The sequence below is a fragment of the Oncorhynchus clarkii genome, chromosome 6, assembly GCF_045791955.1.
Source record: "Oncorhynchus clarkii lewisi isolate Uvic-CL-2024 chromosome 6, UVic_Ocla_1.0, whole genome shotgun sequence".
Taxonomy (NCBI): domain Eukaryota; kingdom Metazoa; phylum Chordata; class Actinopteri; order Salmoniformes; family Salmonidae; genus Oncorhynchus; species Oncorhynchus clarkii.
The window spans coordinates 62,283,166-62,300,190 of NC_092152.1; the positions used below are offsets into that span (position 1 = coordinate 62,283,166).

General features: G+C 42.8%; 1 protein-coding gene across 1 annotated transcript in view; it reads left to right on the forward strand.

Annotated features, from left to right (window-relative positions):
* The window catches only part of LOC139412165 (protein ENTREP2-like), a 134,816-nt gene that overhangs the window by 106,901 nt on the left and 10,890 nt on the right, over positions 1 to 17,025 (forward strand). The window contains exons 4-6 of the mRNA XM_071158983.1: positions 1,833 to 1,964; positions 6,941 to 7,048; positions 11,591 to 11,751. Of these exons, the coding sequence (XP_071015084.1) occupies positions 1,833 to 1,964; positions 6,941 to 7,048; positions 11,591 to 11,751 (401 nt within the window). The remainder of the gene's footprint in view (positions 1 to 1,832; positions 1,965 to 6,940; positions 7,049 to 11,590; positions 11,752 to 17,025) is intronic.

Consider the following 17,025-nt stretch of genomic DNA (forward strand, 5'->3'; position numbering starts at 1 on the left):
ATCAGGACTGCTGGCCTACCTGATAGAGTTCCAGTGTATTGTGAGGACAAACAGTAGCATTCCCTGAGCATGCATTTGGCTCAGGCGAGGTGCATAATCTGTTCAGTACGGCATAACTAGTTTAGAGGGCATCCCACATTTTTTTGGAAAGGATCAACCACTTTAATGCAGTTTTTGTCTGTGTAAATAGATTGTTCACCGCTTCTGGAACGGAAAGCAGGAACCAGAGCAGAGCAGGAGGTGTTCTCATTGTGTGTGGGAACTGGAAGGCTTGCTTCGTTGGTGGTGGTGGTGGTTCTCTGGGCTAATGACAAACCACTTGTCTCATCAAGCCTATCTTGGATGGGCTGGTGAAATGCATGATGGGTCCTATGTGGAGTGCTCACGTGGCTAAGGCTGGTAGATTACCTCTCTGGTTGTGTCTAGTGACATCAGATGTTCAAATCACTGTTTCACGCGCCGTTTCACACCCAAAACGTAGAAATCTGCAGAAATAGAGAGCTTGTCACACACTGCACCATTAAATGAAAGCAATGCATGAATAGATTTTCAAAATGAAAACAACACTGCAATGGCTGTGCTGCTCTGCAGACTTAGATATTCTAATCTAATTGTTCATTCATATGGCACTGACATACTGCAAGACTGGTCTGCTGGAGCATGAGGAACATGCAAACATGTACACCACATCATGCATCTACACACATGAGTCTACTTCCTCCAAGGATCTCCACAGTGTGAGAGAGAGAGAGATAGAGGGAGAGAGAGAGAGAGAGAGAGAGAGAGAGAGAGAGAGAGAGAGAGCACAAGAGAATAGTGAGAGAGAGCAGGAGAGCAGGAGAGAGAGCAGGTGAGAGAGAGAGAGCACAAGAGAATAGCGAGAGAGAGCAGGAGAGCAGGAGAGAGAGAGTGAGAGAGCAGGAGAGAGAGCAGGTGAGAGAGCAGTAGAGAGAGAGTGAGAGAGCAGGAGACAGAGTAGGAGAACGAGTGAGAGAGCAGGAGGGTGAGAGAGCAGGAGAGAGAGAGAGAGAGAGAGAGAGAGAGCAAGCGAGCGATATTTTGCCCTGTAGAGGTTGCGTTACTCATAGTGTGTTGAGTATAGAGCCAGGCTAGAATAATGGTCCAGAGATCTGTCATTTTCACCAGCAGGACTTCACTACTGCTGACTGAGTGATTAGCATACGATACTAAATGCCTTTTCCCAGTTCCCTTTACTACTGTACACGGCTCCTTGGAGACCATATATACCCCGCTATGACTGAAATATTAATGGACTTCACTCCCCCATGCAATTAACCCATGATGGGTAGGTTCACGTCCCGCCTCCTTACAATCTGGGTCACATAGTTAGTAGTTGTAGCAGCACCTCAAGATCCTCCCCCTGTTAACTCTGCCTTACAACTCACTGTTATGTAATCCTCCTGCACTGTAGATTCCTCTGTCATGTTAGAGAACCCTTTTTGGTTCCAGGGAGAACACTTTTTGGTTCCATGTAGAACCCTCTATGGAAATGGTACTACATGGAACCAAAAAGAGTTCTTCAAAGGGTTTTCCTATGGGGACAGCCCAAAAAACCTTTTAGGTTCTAGATAGAAAAAAAAGGTGCTAAGAGTGTATTCTGGCAAGGAAAGTATCAGAGCGGGCAGAGACAGAGGTGCAAGTCTGATCTCCATCATAGAGAAGCATTAAGATTCTGCTTTATTGAAATGGCGGAAGAGGAGACACAGCGCTAGGGTGTGTTGTAACATTATCAAGTGTGGGAAAAAAGTACAGTGAGTTCTCACTGATATCCAATAGCCCCTTTACTTACCCCTGTCCTTTCTCTCCCCCAGATCAAGTTTGACAGTGACGGTGTGTGTGTGTGCTGTGAACTGCAGCACCAGAGCTCCAGCTGCAACAACCTAGGAGAGACGCTCAAACTGAACCCACTGAGCGACTGCGACACCATACGCCAACACCTCAAGGTGGGTGAAAGTGTGAGAGTGTGTGTGTGTGTGTGCATGTGTGTGACTAGACAGGTATGTGTATGTTACACCATTTCTTCTTTGATGTGTACTCTATAGCCTTGTTCTAAGGAAAGGATTCCCATTATGTTATGTCGTCCATATAACTTGATCCTCCGAACTTCTTCAAGCTGAAATATTCTCCTACTCTGTACTGGTGTACCTCGGTGTAATGAATAACAAGTCGTGGGAGCTTAGCTGATACACAGACAATGTAAAACACAAGTGGAAACTTATAGGCTCAGATGAGTAGAACAGGAAACTGAGAATGGCAACCGCATTTGTCTTCTAATCCACACATAGCTCTTAGTCATATTAATTGCATGGTCTGTCAGCTTGGCTTTGCCAGTTCGCTCAGTTCATGATCTCTGGAGATGATATAAACTGAAAAGCCTTCTGTCGGCATGGTGATCTATATGCAGCTGCATCTTTATTGGATTACAGTGTTCCAATGCTTTCATTTCATGCCACTGATTGATTATAAGACATTGATAACTAAATAAAAGTCCCTTTAAAATGAAGCATGGGTATGAAAGAGGAAAGATCCAACCCTGTTAGTCATCATGATCATAGACCATTAAAAAGATGTCAGAATGGACACTATAAAACTGTATTATGTGCTAAGGAAGTCAGATAGGGTGAGTTATGTCAGATGTCACATAAAGCAATGGCCATCATGGCTCTCCATTATCCTCTGTCTAGATATTAATATTAAGTAATACTGCTGCTGTCTGCCTCGAAACGTCCCTCCAATACACAGCATAGATTTAGAAAAAATTGAACTTTACAAGTCAGTTACATGCATAGAATGTGTGTCACCACTTTGGCGTATCAATGTAGTTCACAGTTAACTACCCATTTCAAACCAGAACGTGTAAAAACCAAAATAGGTTAGTGTCCCAATAGATATTGTAATACTTATACTCCAGAGGTATTGGTTTCATTCACAGTGCTTCAAATCACATGTTCCTCTTCCTGAATTTGAACCTGTCATTGCCTAAAGCCATGAGTAATGAGTGTGGAACGAAGATTCAGTTAATGTGTGGGTTCCTGAGTGAAGGCGGGGTGTGTAACCTTGGCAGTGGAGATCCTGACCCCAGCCTGACCCCAGCCTGGCTCCAGGTACGCAGGCAGGGCTGTTGTGTTCAGGGAGGTTCAACTCTGTATGAACACCTTATTAACAGCTTCCTTCAAGGTATTATTACAGTTGGTATCCTGACATGATTTACCATGTCAATATGCAAATGTTAGTCGCCAGGGAAAACACACACAAGTAATATTTCTTCTCACATCTGCGAGGCAGATGTACACAACACAGCTACAACACAAATGTGCTGTCTGTGTTTTAGGATCGCCCAAAACCCATGAAAATGGAACAATAATATTTAGTTGTATTTTTTGTTTATAAAGATATGATTTACAGTGTGTTGCCATAGCCCAAATGTGTGTGTTCAGACATATATTTCCTGCATTGTGGCTGGTTTTCCTAATTTTCCTTGGTAGGAAAAGGCAGAGCTTTAATTACAAGATAAGTTGTGTACAGTGTTTTCACCTGTACATTTTTCAATGATTCTCAATCCAATAATATACAGGAAATACGGGGGCGCAGTGGTCTAAGGCACTGCATCGACCCGGGTTCGTTCCCAGGCTGTGTCACAACCAGCCGTGACCGGGAGTCCCATAGGGCGGCGCACAATTGGCCCAGCTTCGTCCGGGTTAGGGGAAGGTTTGGCCGGGAGGACTTTACTTGACTCATCGCGCTCTAGTGACTCCTTGTGGAGGGCCGGGCGCCTGCAGGCTGACCTCAGTCGTCAGTTGAATGGCGTTTCCTCCGACACATTGGTGCGACTGGCTTTTGGGTTAAGCTGGCGGGTGTTAAGGAGTGCGGTTTGGCAGGTCATGTTTCAGAGGACGCATGACTCGACCTTTGCCTCTCCCGGGCCATTTGGGGAGTTGCAGCGATGATTATCACAAAATTGAAGAGAAAAAGGGGATAAAATACAAAACACAAAAAAATTATAATAATACAGGAAATGTACGTATGTAGCACTTAGAAACACTTACAAGTCATTATATTCAATATAGCCCATGACTCATGAAGGGTATTTTTTATTCTTTGCTTTATGAATGTACGATTTAATGTAAATGTATAAGCTATGCACACTTCTCTTTCTTCACAAAGCAACAGCATGATTTCGCACAGCAACAAAACAGCAATAACATTCTACCAGAAACTCATTGGGGTTTTCAAAACTTGAATTCCAATCTATACTTTTTATTTCACATTCTGCTTTTGATGAGACTGGATAATGACATGTACAGTACATATTCAATGCCTAGATCTCAGTGTATTTTTCTCTCTCTCTTTGAAATGGTAAGTGAAGCTCAAGAATTATTCATTTGGCATCCTCTTCTCTCTATTCCTTTCCCCGGAGTGAGCCATTGAACTCACCATGGATGCCAGTTTGTTTGGTAGATTGGATGCACAAGGTGATGCAACACTGCAAAGAGAACTGAATAATGAAATAGGCTACGCTGAATGAGGACATGGTTCTCCTGTGACTCCCAGTATCTGGATTGGGTTTGTGTGACTAGCAAGGCATGGAACAGAAACGTATCCCAAAAAGATGAGGAGAAATCAGCTGTGTCAACACCTCAAACAAGATATAATGCAAAGGAAAATAAACAAAATGTCTCCTCTTTGAAAAGAGTTACTATGTATGTTTATACTGAAGTACCCATGTCCATGTATTATTCACCTCTCTAAGTACACAGGAACATCTCTGCCAAGCTAGCACTTTGTTCCCAAGTGTCAAATAAAGGGACTGAGTCAGAACTAATAACATGATCCTGTATGCGTGTTAGGGTTTGATCATATTAGGCCAGACAGGGAAGTGATAGGACATAGTTGAAGGCCAGAAGTGACAGATCTGCCTCTTGTTTGACTTAAAGGTCTGTCTACTCTGCTTGTCAAATCTCTCTCCAAAGCTACAATGACACTATGCCATACTGTGGTACTAGTATGTACAGTGAATATCACTAGGAAATAATACTGTGTTCCAAACAAACATTGTTCATCCATAATAGCTCTCTATTGTCTGTTTGAAAATGTAAACATAGTATTTAGAATGAGAGTAAAATACCATGGCAATTTGTGGTCCTCACTGTGGTTAGCTCAGACTGTGCATTTCTCCCTATTCAGTATCCACATGATCAGAATGCCTGAAGATCGCTATTAGAAAAAGCAATGTATGGATGAGGACACTTCCCGGCTTATCATTTCACCTTGAAGTCTAGCCAAGTAACAAAGAAAAGCAACATGGAATGAAATCAAGAGCCTATTTTCAGGTTGCATGGGGTTCAATTTCACTACTATGCATATTTATTCTAGCTGAGAATTCAATAAATCATCTTATGTCAGTGCATAACCTTGGAACACAGACACCTCTTCAGGGGGCTATTATCACCTTACCTAGAGACCCAGGAAGAGAGATGGTTCCCTCTTGTTCCGTGCTCATTTACAATGGCGCTACTATTGTTAAGCTGCGTTGAAGTACTCCACATACCAACCTTATAGAAGATTGCTTTCGGGACAGGAGTTTTTCTTGACCATGCAACCTGAACAGGAAAACACTGGGCTTTAAGCTTGCAGTCCTATTATATCACACCTCAACAGTAGAAGGCACTGTTCATGGTCTTAGTTGGTTACCATGGTCCGTGGTGGTGATGAGATGTCCTATTATATCACACCTCAACAGTAGAAGGCACTGTTCATGGTCTTGGTTGGTTACCATGGTCCGTGGTGCTGATGAGATGTCCTATTATATCACACCTCAACAGTAGAAGGCACTGTTCATGGTCTTGGTTGGTTACCATAGTCCGTGGTGCTGATGAGATGTCCTATTATATCACACCTCAACAGTAGAAGGCACTGTTCATGGTCTAGGTTGGTTACCATGGTCCATGGTGCGGATGAGACGTTCTAATTGACAGTATTTCTGTAAGGCCCCTCCTCATTCTTCTCCTGTCAGTCTCCAGAGAGGCAGGCATTACCTTTAAGCTACCTGCTCATCACACCATGTGTTTCTCAAAGGGACTGACTGAGAAAGGATCTGTTTCACAGACTCGGGACCTCACCTGCCAAATGTAGGCTGCATCTGTGAAAGGCTGTGTGAGTCTCGAGCTCTCTGAACACCAAGGTTATCAGAGATTTCACCTGTCATATCAATGGGAATCCATTGCTATAACCTCAACAATTTTCAACATCGGTTGCCTCCCAATGGTGAACACATGTCAAAATAAAAAAAGAGCTTGGGTAAATGTCAGACTCACACAATGTTTTTAATGACCAGTGTGGGTGTTTCATTTCTTCTAGACTGTTCCTGTGGTTGTAAGCAATGCTGCTGACTGGGGTTTCAAAGCAGCCAGTTTGGGCTACATTTAGCTAGTTGTCTGTAAACAGGCTTTTATGACATGAAGTGTCAGGGCCGGCAGGGATTCATATTGCTTCATTCCCAAATGGTTTAATGAGTGGGAGAGGATGGCGCTGCAGGAAATGCAGTGCTGAGCTATGAGGGTGACTTTGTTCCTGGTTGGATCATTCTCAGATTTAAGGGGCGATTTTCTGCTGTTATGATGTACTGTATCCTTCCTCTGCAGTTCTCCCCTGCTAGCTAGTCCCTGCTGTGCTGTGTCGCCTTGGTAATGACATCACCATTGTCTGTGTCACCTTCAGTCCCTCTCTCATTCATTTATTCCCTTTATATATTTATCTCCTTTCTTGTGTTCTCATGCTGTAATATTTGCTTACCTTTCCTCACTGTGCCTCAAATGTGACTCTCCCGCCCCCTTCCCTCTCTCCCGCCCCCTTCCCTCTCTCCCGCCCCCTTCCCTCTCTCCCTCCCCCTTCCCTCTCTCCCTCTGCCTGGGTCCTGTAGGAGCTCCTGTTTAGTGTGTGCGCCCTGAATGTCATCTCCACCATCGTCTGTGCCCTGGCCACTGCCATGTGCTGCATGCAGATGGTCTCCACTGATGTGCTACAGATCGTAAGTAGTGTGACAGAGAACACAATGGACACTTGGTCTCTGACTCTGTCTGACCTGGACTCAATGAGACTGATCTATAGCCTTATGGAGAGCAGCTCTGAACCATCATGAAAGGTAAACACACTTGGCCTTCTAATGCTGGCTTCATAATTCTCCTCCTCAGATGGCGGTAGTAGAATCAGTAGTATTGTAATACCATACAGATTTTGAATAAATTGTCTTTAGTCTGACCAGATTTAAATATATATATATATATATATATATATATATATATATATATATATATATATATATATATATATATATATATATATTTCACCTTTATTTAACCAGGTAGGCTAGTTGAGAACAAGTAGTCATTTACAACTGCTACCTGGCCAAGATAAAGCAAAGCGGTGCAACACAAACAACAACACGGAGTTACCCATGGAATAAACAAACATACAGTCAATAACACAATAGAAAACGTCTATATACAGTGTGTGCAAATGAGGTAGGATAAGGGAGGTAAGGCAATAAATAGGCCATAGTGGCGAAATAATTACAATATAGCAATTAAACACTGGAGTGATAGATGTGCAGAAGATGAGTGTGCAAGTAGAGATACTGGGGTACAAAGGAGCAAAATAAATAAAATAAATAACAGTATGGGGATGAGTTAGTTGGATGGGCTATTTACAGATGGGCTATGTACATGTGCAGTGATCTGTGAGCTGCTCAGACAGCTGGTGCTTAAAGTTAGTGAGGGAGATAGGAGTCTCCAGCTTCAGTGATTTTTGCAGTTCGTTCCAGTCATTGGCAGCAGAGAACTGGAAGGAAAGGAGGCCACAAGAGGTGCTTTGGGGATAACCAGTGAAATATACCTGCTGGAGCGCGTGCTACAGGTGGGTGCTGCTACGGTGACCAGTGAGCTGAGATAAGGTGGGGCTTTACCAAGCAAAGACTTATAGATGACCTGGAGCTAGTGGGTTTGGCGACGAATATGTAGCGAGGGCCAGCCAACGAGAGCGTACAGGTCGCAGTGGTGGGTAGTATATGGGGCTTTGGTGACAAAATGGATGGCACTGTGATAGACAGTTGGAGGTTATTTTGTAAATGACATCGCCAAAGTCAAGGATCGGTAGGATAGTCAGTTTTACGAGGGTATGTTTGGCAGCATGAGTGAAGGAGGCTTTGATAATGCTTAGATAATGTCTACACACATCACGAAGAGCACCCATCCCAAAGCAATCCAGAACCTCCACATCACTCTAAAAACCACAGAGGATTTGAAGAAACCAATTAAAGGGGAAATAATGATTCTTCTCCCTCGCTGTAGTTGGTAATATGTTCACCTTAAAAGGCATGCTGTCCTTAAAACGACCCTTCGCATTACAAGGGAAACAATGACTGTGCCCTAAACCTAAATGCTTTGCTGTCATCAGGGAAATCAATGTGGCGGGGTGCTCCCTTTGTCCTTCAGAGCAATGCTCTCAGCCCATTTAGAATGACTTTCCCAGATGATTGGTGGGCCGTAGTGCCCTCATAGACACCATTAAAACATAGCGATACTAGCGATACCAGCGAAGTTTGCCTGCACCCCTTTAATATCTCTGGGAATTTTTTACAGGGGAGAAATAAACTTGCGGGAGCATAAAGTTTTAACATTGTATACGAGAAGGCTTTGTATAGTTTATGAGCTGAGCTGTAAATTGTGTGGCCTCCTGGATGGGTATATGGCAGATAAGCCCTGGGTGGGAGATTGATAGAGCTGAATTACAGTGGGGCAAAAAAGTATTTAGTCAGCCACCAATTGTGCAAGTTCTCCCACTTAAAAAGATGAGAGAGGCCTGTACCTTTCATCATAGGTACACTTCAACTATGACAGACAAAATGAGAGAAGAAAATCCAGAAAATCACATTGTAGGATTTTGAATGAATTCATTTGCAAATTATGGTGGAAAATAAGTATTTGGTCACCTACAAACAAGCAAGATTTCAGGCTCTCACAGACCTGTAACTTCTTCTTTAAGAGGCTCCTCTGTCCTCCCATCGTTACCTGTATTAATGGCACCTGTTTGAACTTGTTATCAGTATAAAAGACACCTGTCCACAACCTCAAACAGTCACACTCCAAACTCCACTATGGCCAAGACCAAAGAGCTGTCAAAGGACACCAGAAACAAAATTGTAGACCTGCACCAGGCTGGGAAGACTGAATCTGCAATAGGTAAGCAGCTTGGTTTGAAGAAATCAACTGTGGGAGCAATTATTAGGAAATGGAAGACATACAAGACCACTGATAATCTCCCTCGATCTGGGGCTCCACACAAGATCTCACCCCATGGGGTCAAAATGATCACAAGAACGGTGAGCAAAAATCCCAGAACCACACGGTGGGACCTAGTGAATGACCTGCAGAGAGCTGGGACCAAAGTAACAAAGCCTACCATCAGTAACACACTACGCCGCCATGGACTCAAATCCTGCAGTGCCAGTACATGTCCAGGCCTGTCTGAAGTTTGCTAGAGAGCATTTGGATGATCCAGAAGAAGATTGGGAGAATGTCATATGGTCAGATGAAACCAAAATATAACTTTTTGATAAAAACTCAACTCGTCGTGTTTGGAGGACAAATAATGCTGAGTTGCATCCAAAGAACACCATACCTACTGTGAAGCATGGGGGTGGAAACATCATGCTTTGGGGCTGTTTTTCTGCAAAGGGACCAGAACGACTGATCCGTGTAAAGGAAAGAATGAATGGGGCCATGTATCGTGAGATTTTGAGTGAAAACCTCATTCCATCAGCAAGGGCATTGAAGATGAAACGTGGCTGGATCTTTCAGCATGACAATGATCCCAAACACACCACCCGGGCAACGAAGGAGTGGCTTCGTAAGAAGCATTTCAAGGTCCTGGAGTGACCTAGCCAGTCTCCAGATCTCAACCCCATAGAAAATCTTTGAAGGGAGTTGAAAGTCTGTGTTGCCCAGCAACAGCCCCAAAACATCACTGCTCTAGAGGAGATCTGCATGGAGGAATGGGCCAAAATACCAGCAACAGTGTGTGAAAACCTTGTGAAGACTTACAGAAAACGTTTGACTTCTGGCATTGCCAACAAAGGGTATATAACAAAGTATTGAGATAAACTTTTGTTATTGACCAAATATTTATTTTCCACCATAATTTGCAAATAAATGTATTAAAAATCCCTTAATGTGATTTTCTGGAATTTTTTTTCCCATTTTGTCTGTCATAGTTGAAGATGAATGATGAAAATTACAAGCCTCTTTCATATTTTTAAGTGGGAGAACTTGCACAATTGGTGGCTGACTAAATACTTTTTTGCCCCACTGTATATTAGGGAGGCAGGAGTTTGGGGCTGGAGCCGGGGCAGATGCAGGGGCTGGGACTGCCTGGCGCTGATGCAGATGTAGGGGTTAGCAATGGGATTGGTGCAGGGGCTAGAGTGGAGGCTGCCAGTAGAGGATTAGTTTCATCTCAGAGCACAGAGTGGCAATGCAAGACATCACTAGTTGTCCCAGCTACACAGTCACCGCACAGGCACAATGAGCTACAGGACCAGAAGCTTAAGAGCAGGATAATACGTTTGATTTTGCACCTGGTTCAGTTTCTTCATCTTTTGTGGCTAGAAGAAAATGCAAAAACAATACTTTTTGTAACCTAAAATGATACAGATCACAGTCATTTAGGTGGTAAGGGCAAGGTTTTACTATTTACTCAGAATTTCAATGAGAGCTTTTCATGTCTTTGTCCTTGACTGATAATGAATATATCTATGTAAACTTTCTTTGCTCTTCTTGTATGACACATGATTGATGGCAGACACAAAGCAACAGATGGGCACATTTCTCAAAGTCAGATTTGAACTTCAAAGTAGACAAGCTGAACTCCAGTGCGTCCTGAATGGGAACTTCTCAATGGCACGTCGCCGTCTGGTTGGGAGCAGGAGGAATGTGAGACATGCCACTGTTTTAAAAACACAGACCAGGAGAGATTAAACTGGCCTGTACATCCGTAAGGTCACAGGAGGGTGAATGACAAAGGACCTGTCTCCTCCTATTCCCAGTACACTCACAGAGCCCCTCTCAATCTGGCTTCATTCCCATTTCACAAGGAAAGTTTTCAGCTCCCAGGAACAAAGCTGGCTGCCTACTAAAGCTTGACTGACTCAATGCACAACGTGCTGGCCAGGCCAGGGCAGGCTTCGTTCACTTGACACGTATTGATCCAGCCAGCGTTTTTTCCTCCACTGCTCCATTGTGTCTGGCTTTATTAGCCCGGCCATTAACGACTTTGCCATCGATAATGACGCATGCTACTGCATAGTTCCTTTGTCCGAGTATCGAAAAAAATAAACATCATTGTGTCAGATAGATAACCTTTTTCTAGATGCCTTTTTTTTACAGAATGTTGTTGAAATGAACACGTTCAATGGTCCCAGGAAAAAGCTTTCAGAATGAGACAAATAGACGGCGGTTTCCTGTCTCTGAAATAAAAGTTGGGTTTGTGTCTCTCTCTATCTGTCTGTCTGTTTCAGTTCATGCCACACAGAGCACGAGCCCTGAGCGCTGACTGCATGACCCCCCACGGCACCATCCTGCACCAGACCCTTGACTTTGACGAGTTCATCCCACCCATCCCTCCACCACCCTACTACCCCCCAGAGTACACCTGCACCCCGGTGATGGACGGACAGAGGTATCGCAACACAACACAACACAACATCACAACACAACAGAACAAACACAACACAACACCTTGACCCCGGTGATGGGTAAACTGAGGTACTACAGCAAAGCAACACAACACCTGCACTTCAGTGATAGATGTACAGATGTACTGGCTGCAGCACAACACTCTGACCTCCTAACAATCTCCTAACAACCTGGCTTGACCAACATAGCAACATGCCTGTTTGAATGAGTGGCTGTAGCATCTCCTTTGGCACCTGTCACACTAGGTTTGATATAGTCTTGCGTTGCCATGCCTCCAAAATCATGTTGTTGTCATGCCTGGAGAATTTTGTATTGCAAAGGCGGTTTGAACAGTTTCGCAAGATTTTGATTGGCTGTTACATTTCAAGAACCCTCCCCCAAACACCTGTAGGGGGGGGTTTATGTGTACAACTGTTTTCCGTCCGGGTAGGACACCTTTTGTAGAGAGTTGTTGCGTTTGCTAGTTTCAAGTGCACGTTTTCAAATGATCAAGTGAGGCTGACAGCCTGCGATATATTTGTTAAAATTGAAAGTGGATTATGCTGGTTAAGTGAAATGTCACAACACGTTCTAAACTGCTCTGTCGACAAACACACGTTTTACCTTGTCACCATTCGTCCATATTACTGCTGGCTGCGCTTTTCTACCACCGAAATATCTTGAAGATTGCCCATTATTATAAAAAATAAGGGCTCAAAAACAGAGGCAGTGGGAGAACCTATTCAAGTAAGTAAATATATTTTGAAATGTTAAACTATGTATTACACTTCTAGTAGGCTAACTCAACTGAGCTGCTAGCTAACAAGCTAACTTTACACACTGTTTAGCTAAGTGAATTAAATGTCATTATCTAGATAACTTTCTATTAGCTAACTACAGTATCTTGATGTAATCATTGTAATTTAAAAACAGTCTCCAAATGCATTTGTTGATCACAGCCTAGGAAGAGATTGCAGCTCTAGCTGTCAGTAAAGGGAGAGTGTAGGCTACTGGACAGGGCAGGTAACTTTGTGGGAGTACATTATAAAAATATTCTCCAGTCCCAAGAATGAAAGAACGGAGGACAGAGAGATAATAACAACATAATGTTCAGTGCTGACTAATTTCAGTATAAGGAATTGTGTTTTATTGTAATGTTTTCTGTCCTCAGTTATGGAAAGTTGTGAAAGCCTGTGTTTGCAGATGAAGAGAGAGGTCCTAATGAATGTCCCAAGAGACTAATAGTGTGTTTCCGTACAGGATTTACCCCAGTGTTTTACCTAAAAGGCTCAAACTTTTTGTTTCCATCTATGTGGGCCGGCACCCGTGTCTGGGCCGTGGCTCCGGCAGACCTGCTCTCACTTGGGGCCAAAGCCAGGCCACTGGTACTTTTTAGCCCACATATACATAACTTTAACACCTTCTCACACAGTAACTGTGTATACCAGCGTATTTTTGTATATAACTTTTGCTAACATAGGTAGGCCTACCTATATGCCCTGGGTTATATGTGTAGGCCTACATATGTTAGCACATGTTGTATACAAAAACAGTTGAACATCAGACACAATGTATAAACCTATTATAATTGGAGTAGGCTGGAGGTCTGATAGGTGTGCAGGGTTCTGTTGCAGCCCAGAAATAACACACCTGATTCAACTTATCAAACCTAATGAGTTGATAATCAAGTGTACTTTTGCTGGGCTGGAACAGAAGTCTGCTCACCCAGTAGATCAGGGATCAATGGAGCAAGGTTAGTCACTGCTGGTATGGAGTTTTTTGTTCACCTGAAAATGTTTTACTAATAATAGCCTACTTGTTACTACCACTCACTTTTCTATTGTTTAGACTAAGATGTCTAATCTTGACATAAGAGTTAGCTTATTTGTACATTTTGCAGTGATGAAGTTTTAACTTGTTTTAACTGTTAAAATATTATTCAAAATGAACTAGTGTCGATGTTGATTAATCACAATCCTGCAATAAAGAAGAGAAGGGGTTCTGTCTCTGTGTCTTTAATGTCTCTGTGTTGTATTCTCAAATGAACATTTCCTTTTTGTCTAGTTGTAAGATCTCCAGTCTTGTTTAATTGTCACTGTCTCAGTAGATCAGCTATCTGAATCCATTTTGCAGCTTATCATATGGCATGCATCACTGGCCTTATGGGGATCTGTCATCTGAAGCAGAGAATAGCAAAACTCTCACATGGTTTACATGTTGAGCTATATGTTCTCAATTTAAAACGATACTAGTAGACTATATACAGTTGGAAGTCGGAAGTTTACATGCACCTTAGCCAAATACATTTAAACTCAGTTCACAATTCCTGACATTTAATCCTAGTAAATATTCCCTGTTTTGAGTCAGTTAGGATCACCACTTTATTTTAAGAATGTGAAATGTCAGAATAACAGTAGAGTGATTTATTTCAACTTTTATTTCTTTCATCACATTCCCAGTGGGTTAGAAGTTTACATACACTCAATTAGTATTTGGTAGCATTGCCTTTAAATTGATTAATTTGAGTAAAATGTTTCAGGTAGCCTTCCACAAGCTTCCCACAATAAGTTGGGTGAATTTTGCCCCATTCCTCCTGACAGCTGGTGTAACTGAGTCAGGTTCGTACACCTCAGGTTTGTAAGCCTCACAAGCTTTTTCAGTTCTGCCCACACATTTTCTATAGGAGTGAGGTCAGGGCTTTGTGATGGCCACTCCAATACCTTGACTTAGTTGTCCTTAAACCATTTTTCCACAACTTTGGAAGTATGCTTGGGGTCATTGTCCATTTGGAACACCCATTTTTGACCAAGCTTTAACTTCCTGACTGATGTCTTGAGATGCTGTTTCAATATATTTACATAATTTTTCCCTCATGATGCCATCTATTTTGTAAAGTGCACCAGTCCCTCCTGCATAAAAGCACCCCCACAACATGATGCTGCCACCCCATTGCTTCGCGGTTGGGATGGTGTTGTTTGACTTGCAAGCCTCCTTTTTCCTCCAAACATAACGATGGTCATTATGGCCAAACAGTTCTATTTTTGTTTCATCAGACCAGAGGACATTTCTCCAAAAAGTACGATCTTTGTCCCCGCGTGCAGTTGCAAACCTTAGTCTGGCTTTTTTATGGCGGTTTTGGAGCAGTGGCATCTCCCTTGCTGAGCGGCCTTTCAGGTTGTGTAGATATAGGACTCGTTTTACTGTGGATATAGATACTTTTGTACCTGTTTCCTCCAGCATCTTCACAAGGTCCATTGTTGTTGTTCTGGGATTGATTTGCACTTTTCTCACCAAAGTACGTTCCTCTCTAGGAGACAGAACATGTCTCCTTCCTGAGTGTTATGACAGCTGTGTGGTCCCATGGTGTTTATACTTGGGTACTATTGTTTGTACAGATGAACATGGTACCTTCAGGCGTTTGGAAATTGATCCCAAGGATGAGCCAGACTTGTGGCGGTCTACCGTTTTTTTATCTGAAGACTTGGCTGATTTCCTTTGATTTCCCCATGATGTCAAGCAAAGAGGCACTGAGTTTGAAGGCTGGCCTTGAAATACATCCACAGGTACACCTCCAATTGACTCAAATTATGTCATTTAGCCTATCAGAAGCCTCTAAAGCCATGACATAATTTTCTGGAATTTTCCAAGCTGTTTAAAGGCACAGTCAACTTAGTGTATGTAAACTTCTGACCCACTGGAATTGTGATACAGTGAATTATAAGTGAAATAATCTTTCTGTATACAATTGTTTGTGGAGTGGTTGAAAAATTAGTTTTAATGACTACAACCTAAGTGTATATAAACTTCCGACTTCAACTGTATGAGGCAATCCATATACCAGTGCTGCAGGCTGGTCTCATAGACTAGACGTAACATAGTAAACGTACATCCGGTACACTCAAATAGAGCCCCACAGTGAAGGTGTCATAATACCCATAAAACCTAGCGGTCAAACAGGGAAATAGTTTTTCCACCATTGATTTTAGAAACAATTCAAATAAGGGCTGTGTGTCGTGTAGGCGTGACGTTTTTTGATAAACATGTAAATCTCTCTCAGACAAGTTGGCCTTTATCAATATATTCAGCTCTGTTTACTCTCAGATTTGAACATGCTAATTAGCATCAAAGTAGACATCATAGAAGACTACAAATCCCTGCAAGCTCGTGCACGTCTTCTCTAGCTGACACCTTTGCTAATAGGTATTGTGTTAATTTAAAACTTACTTTAGACAGTTCACAAAATTATTAATTTAAAAACATTTAGCCAATTTATTCATGACTACATTTTGCTAACATTAGATAGTTAATCCAGAAATTCTTACCTTTGCCTTTATTCAGTTGTCTCATCCAGATCATGGTATTTGTAGTTCTTTATGATAGCCACATTAGCAGCTAATTAGCATTTAATTTTTGGGGAGTAAATGCAGGCGAATATATTGATGAAAGTCAACTTGTCAGGGGCCTCCCGAGTGGCGCAGCAGTCTAAGGCAGTGCTAGAGGCATCACTACAGACCCTGGTTTGATCCCAGGATGTGTCGCAACTGGCCGCGACTTGGAGACCCATGAGGCGGCACACAATTGGCCCAGCATCGTCCAGGTTAGGAGAGGGTTTGGCCGTCCGGGATGTCCTTTTCCCATTGCGCTCTAGCGACTCCTGTGGCGGGCTGGGCACATGCACGCTGACTTCAGTCACCAGTTGCACAGTGTTTCCTCTGACACATTGGTGCAACTGGCTTCCGGGTTAAGTGGGCAGTGTGTCAAGATGCAGTGCGACTTGGCAGGGTCGTGTTTCGGAGGACGCATGGCTCTCGACCTTCGCCTCTCCCGAGTCTGTACGGGAGTTGCAGCAATGGGACAAGACTGTAACTACCAATTGGATAACATGAAATTGGAGAGAAAAAGGGGTAAAAAATATAATAAATAAAAAAGTAACCTTGTCCTAGAGAGATTTACACAGTTATCAAAACATCATGCCTGGGTAAGCCTACATGAAACACAGCCCTTATTTTAAGTGTTTCTAAAATCTCCTATGGGAAAAATGAATGGTGGAAAAACAATTAAAGCAGGACAATTAGCGAAGAGGCAACTCAAATTAACTTTGATCGCTTTTATTAGAATTTTTACATTGCTAAAAGCTACACTTATTTTTCATGCCACAAGAGGTACCGGATGTGTCCAAATAGGTTCCGGAAAGAGGAACGGAGAGGTGCCAGATCCTGTTCCGGCTCAAATTAAGCACTGACATTAACACTAACCCCTAACCTTAACCCATAGCCTA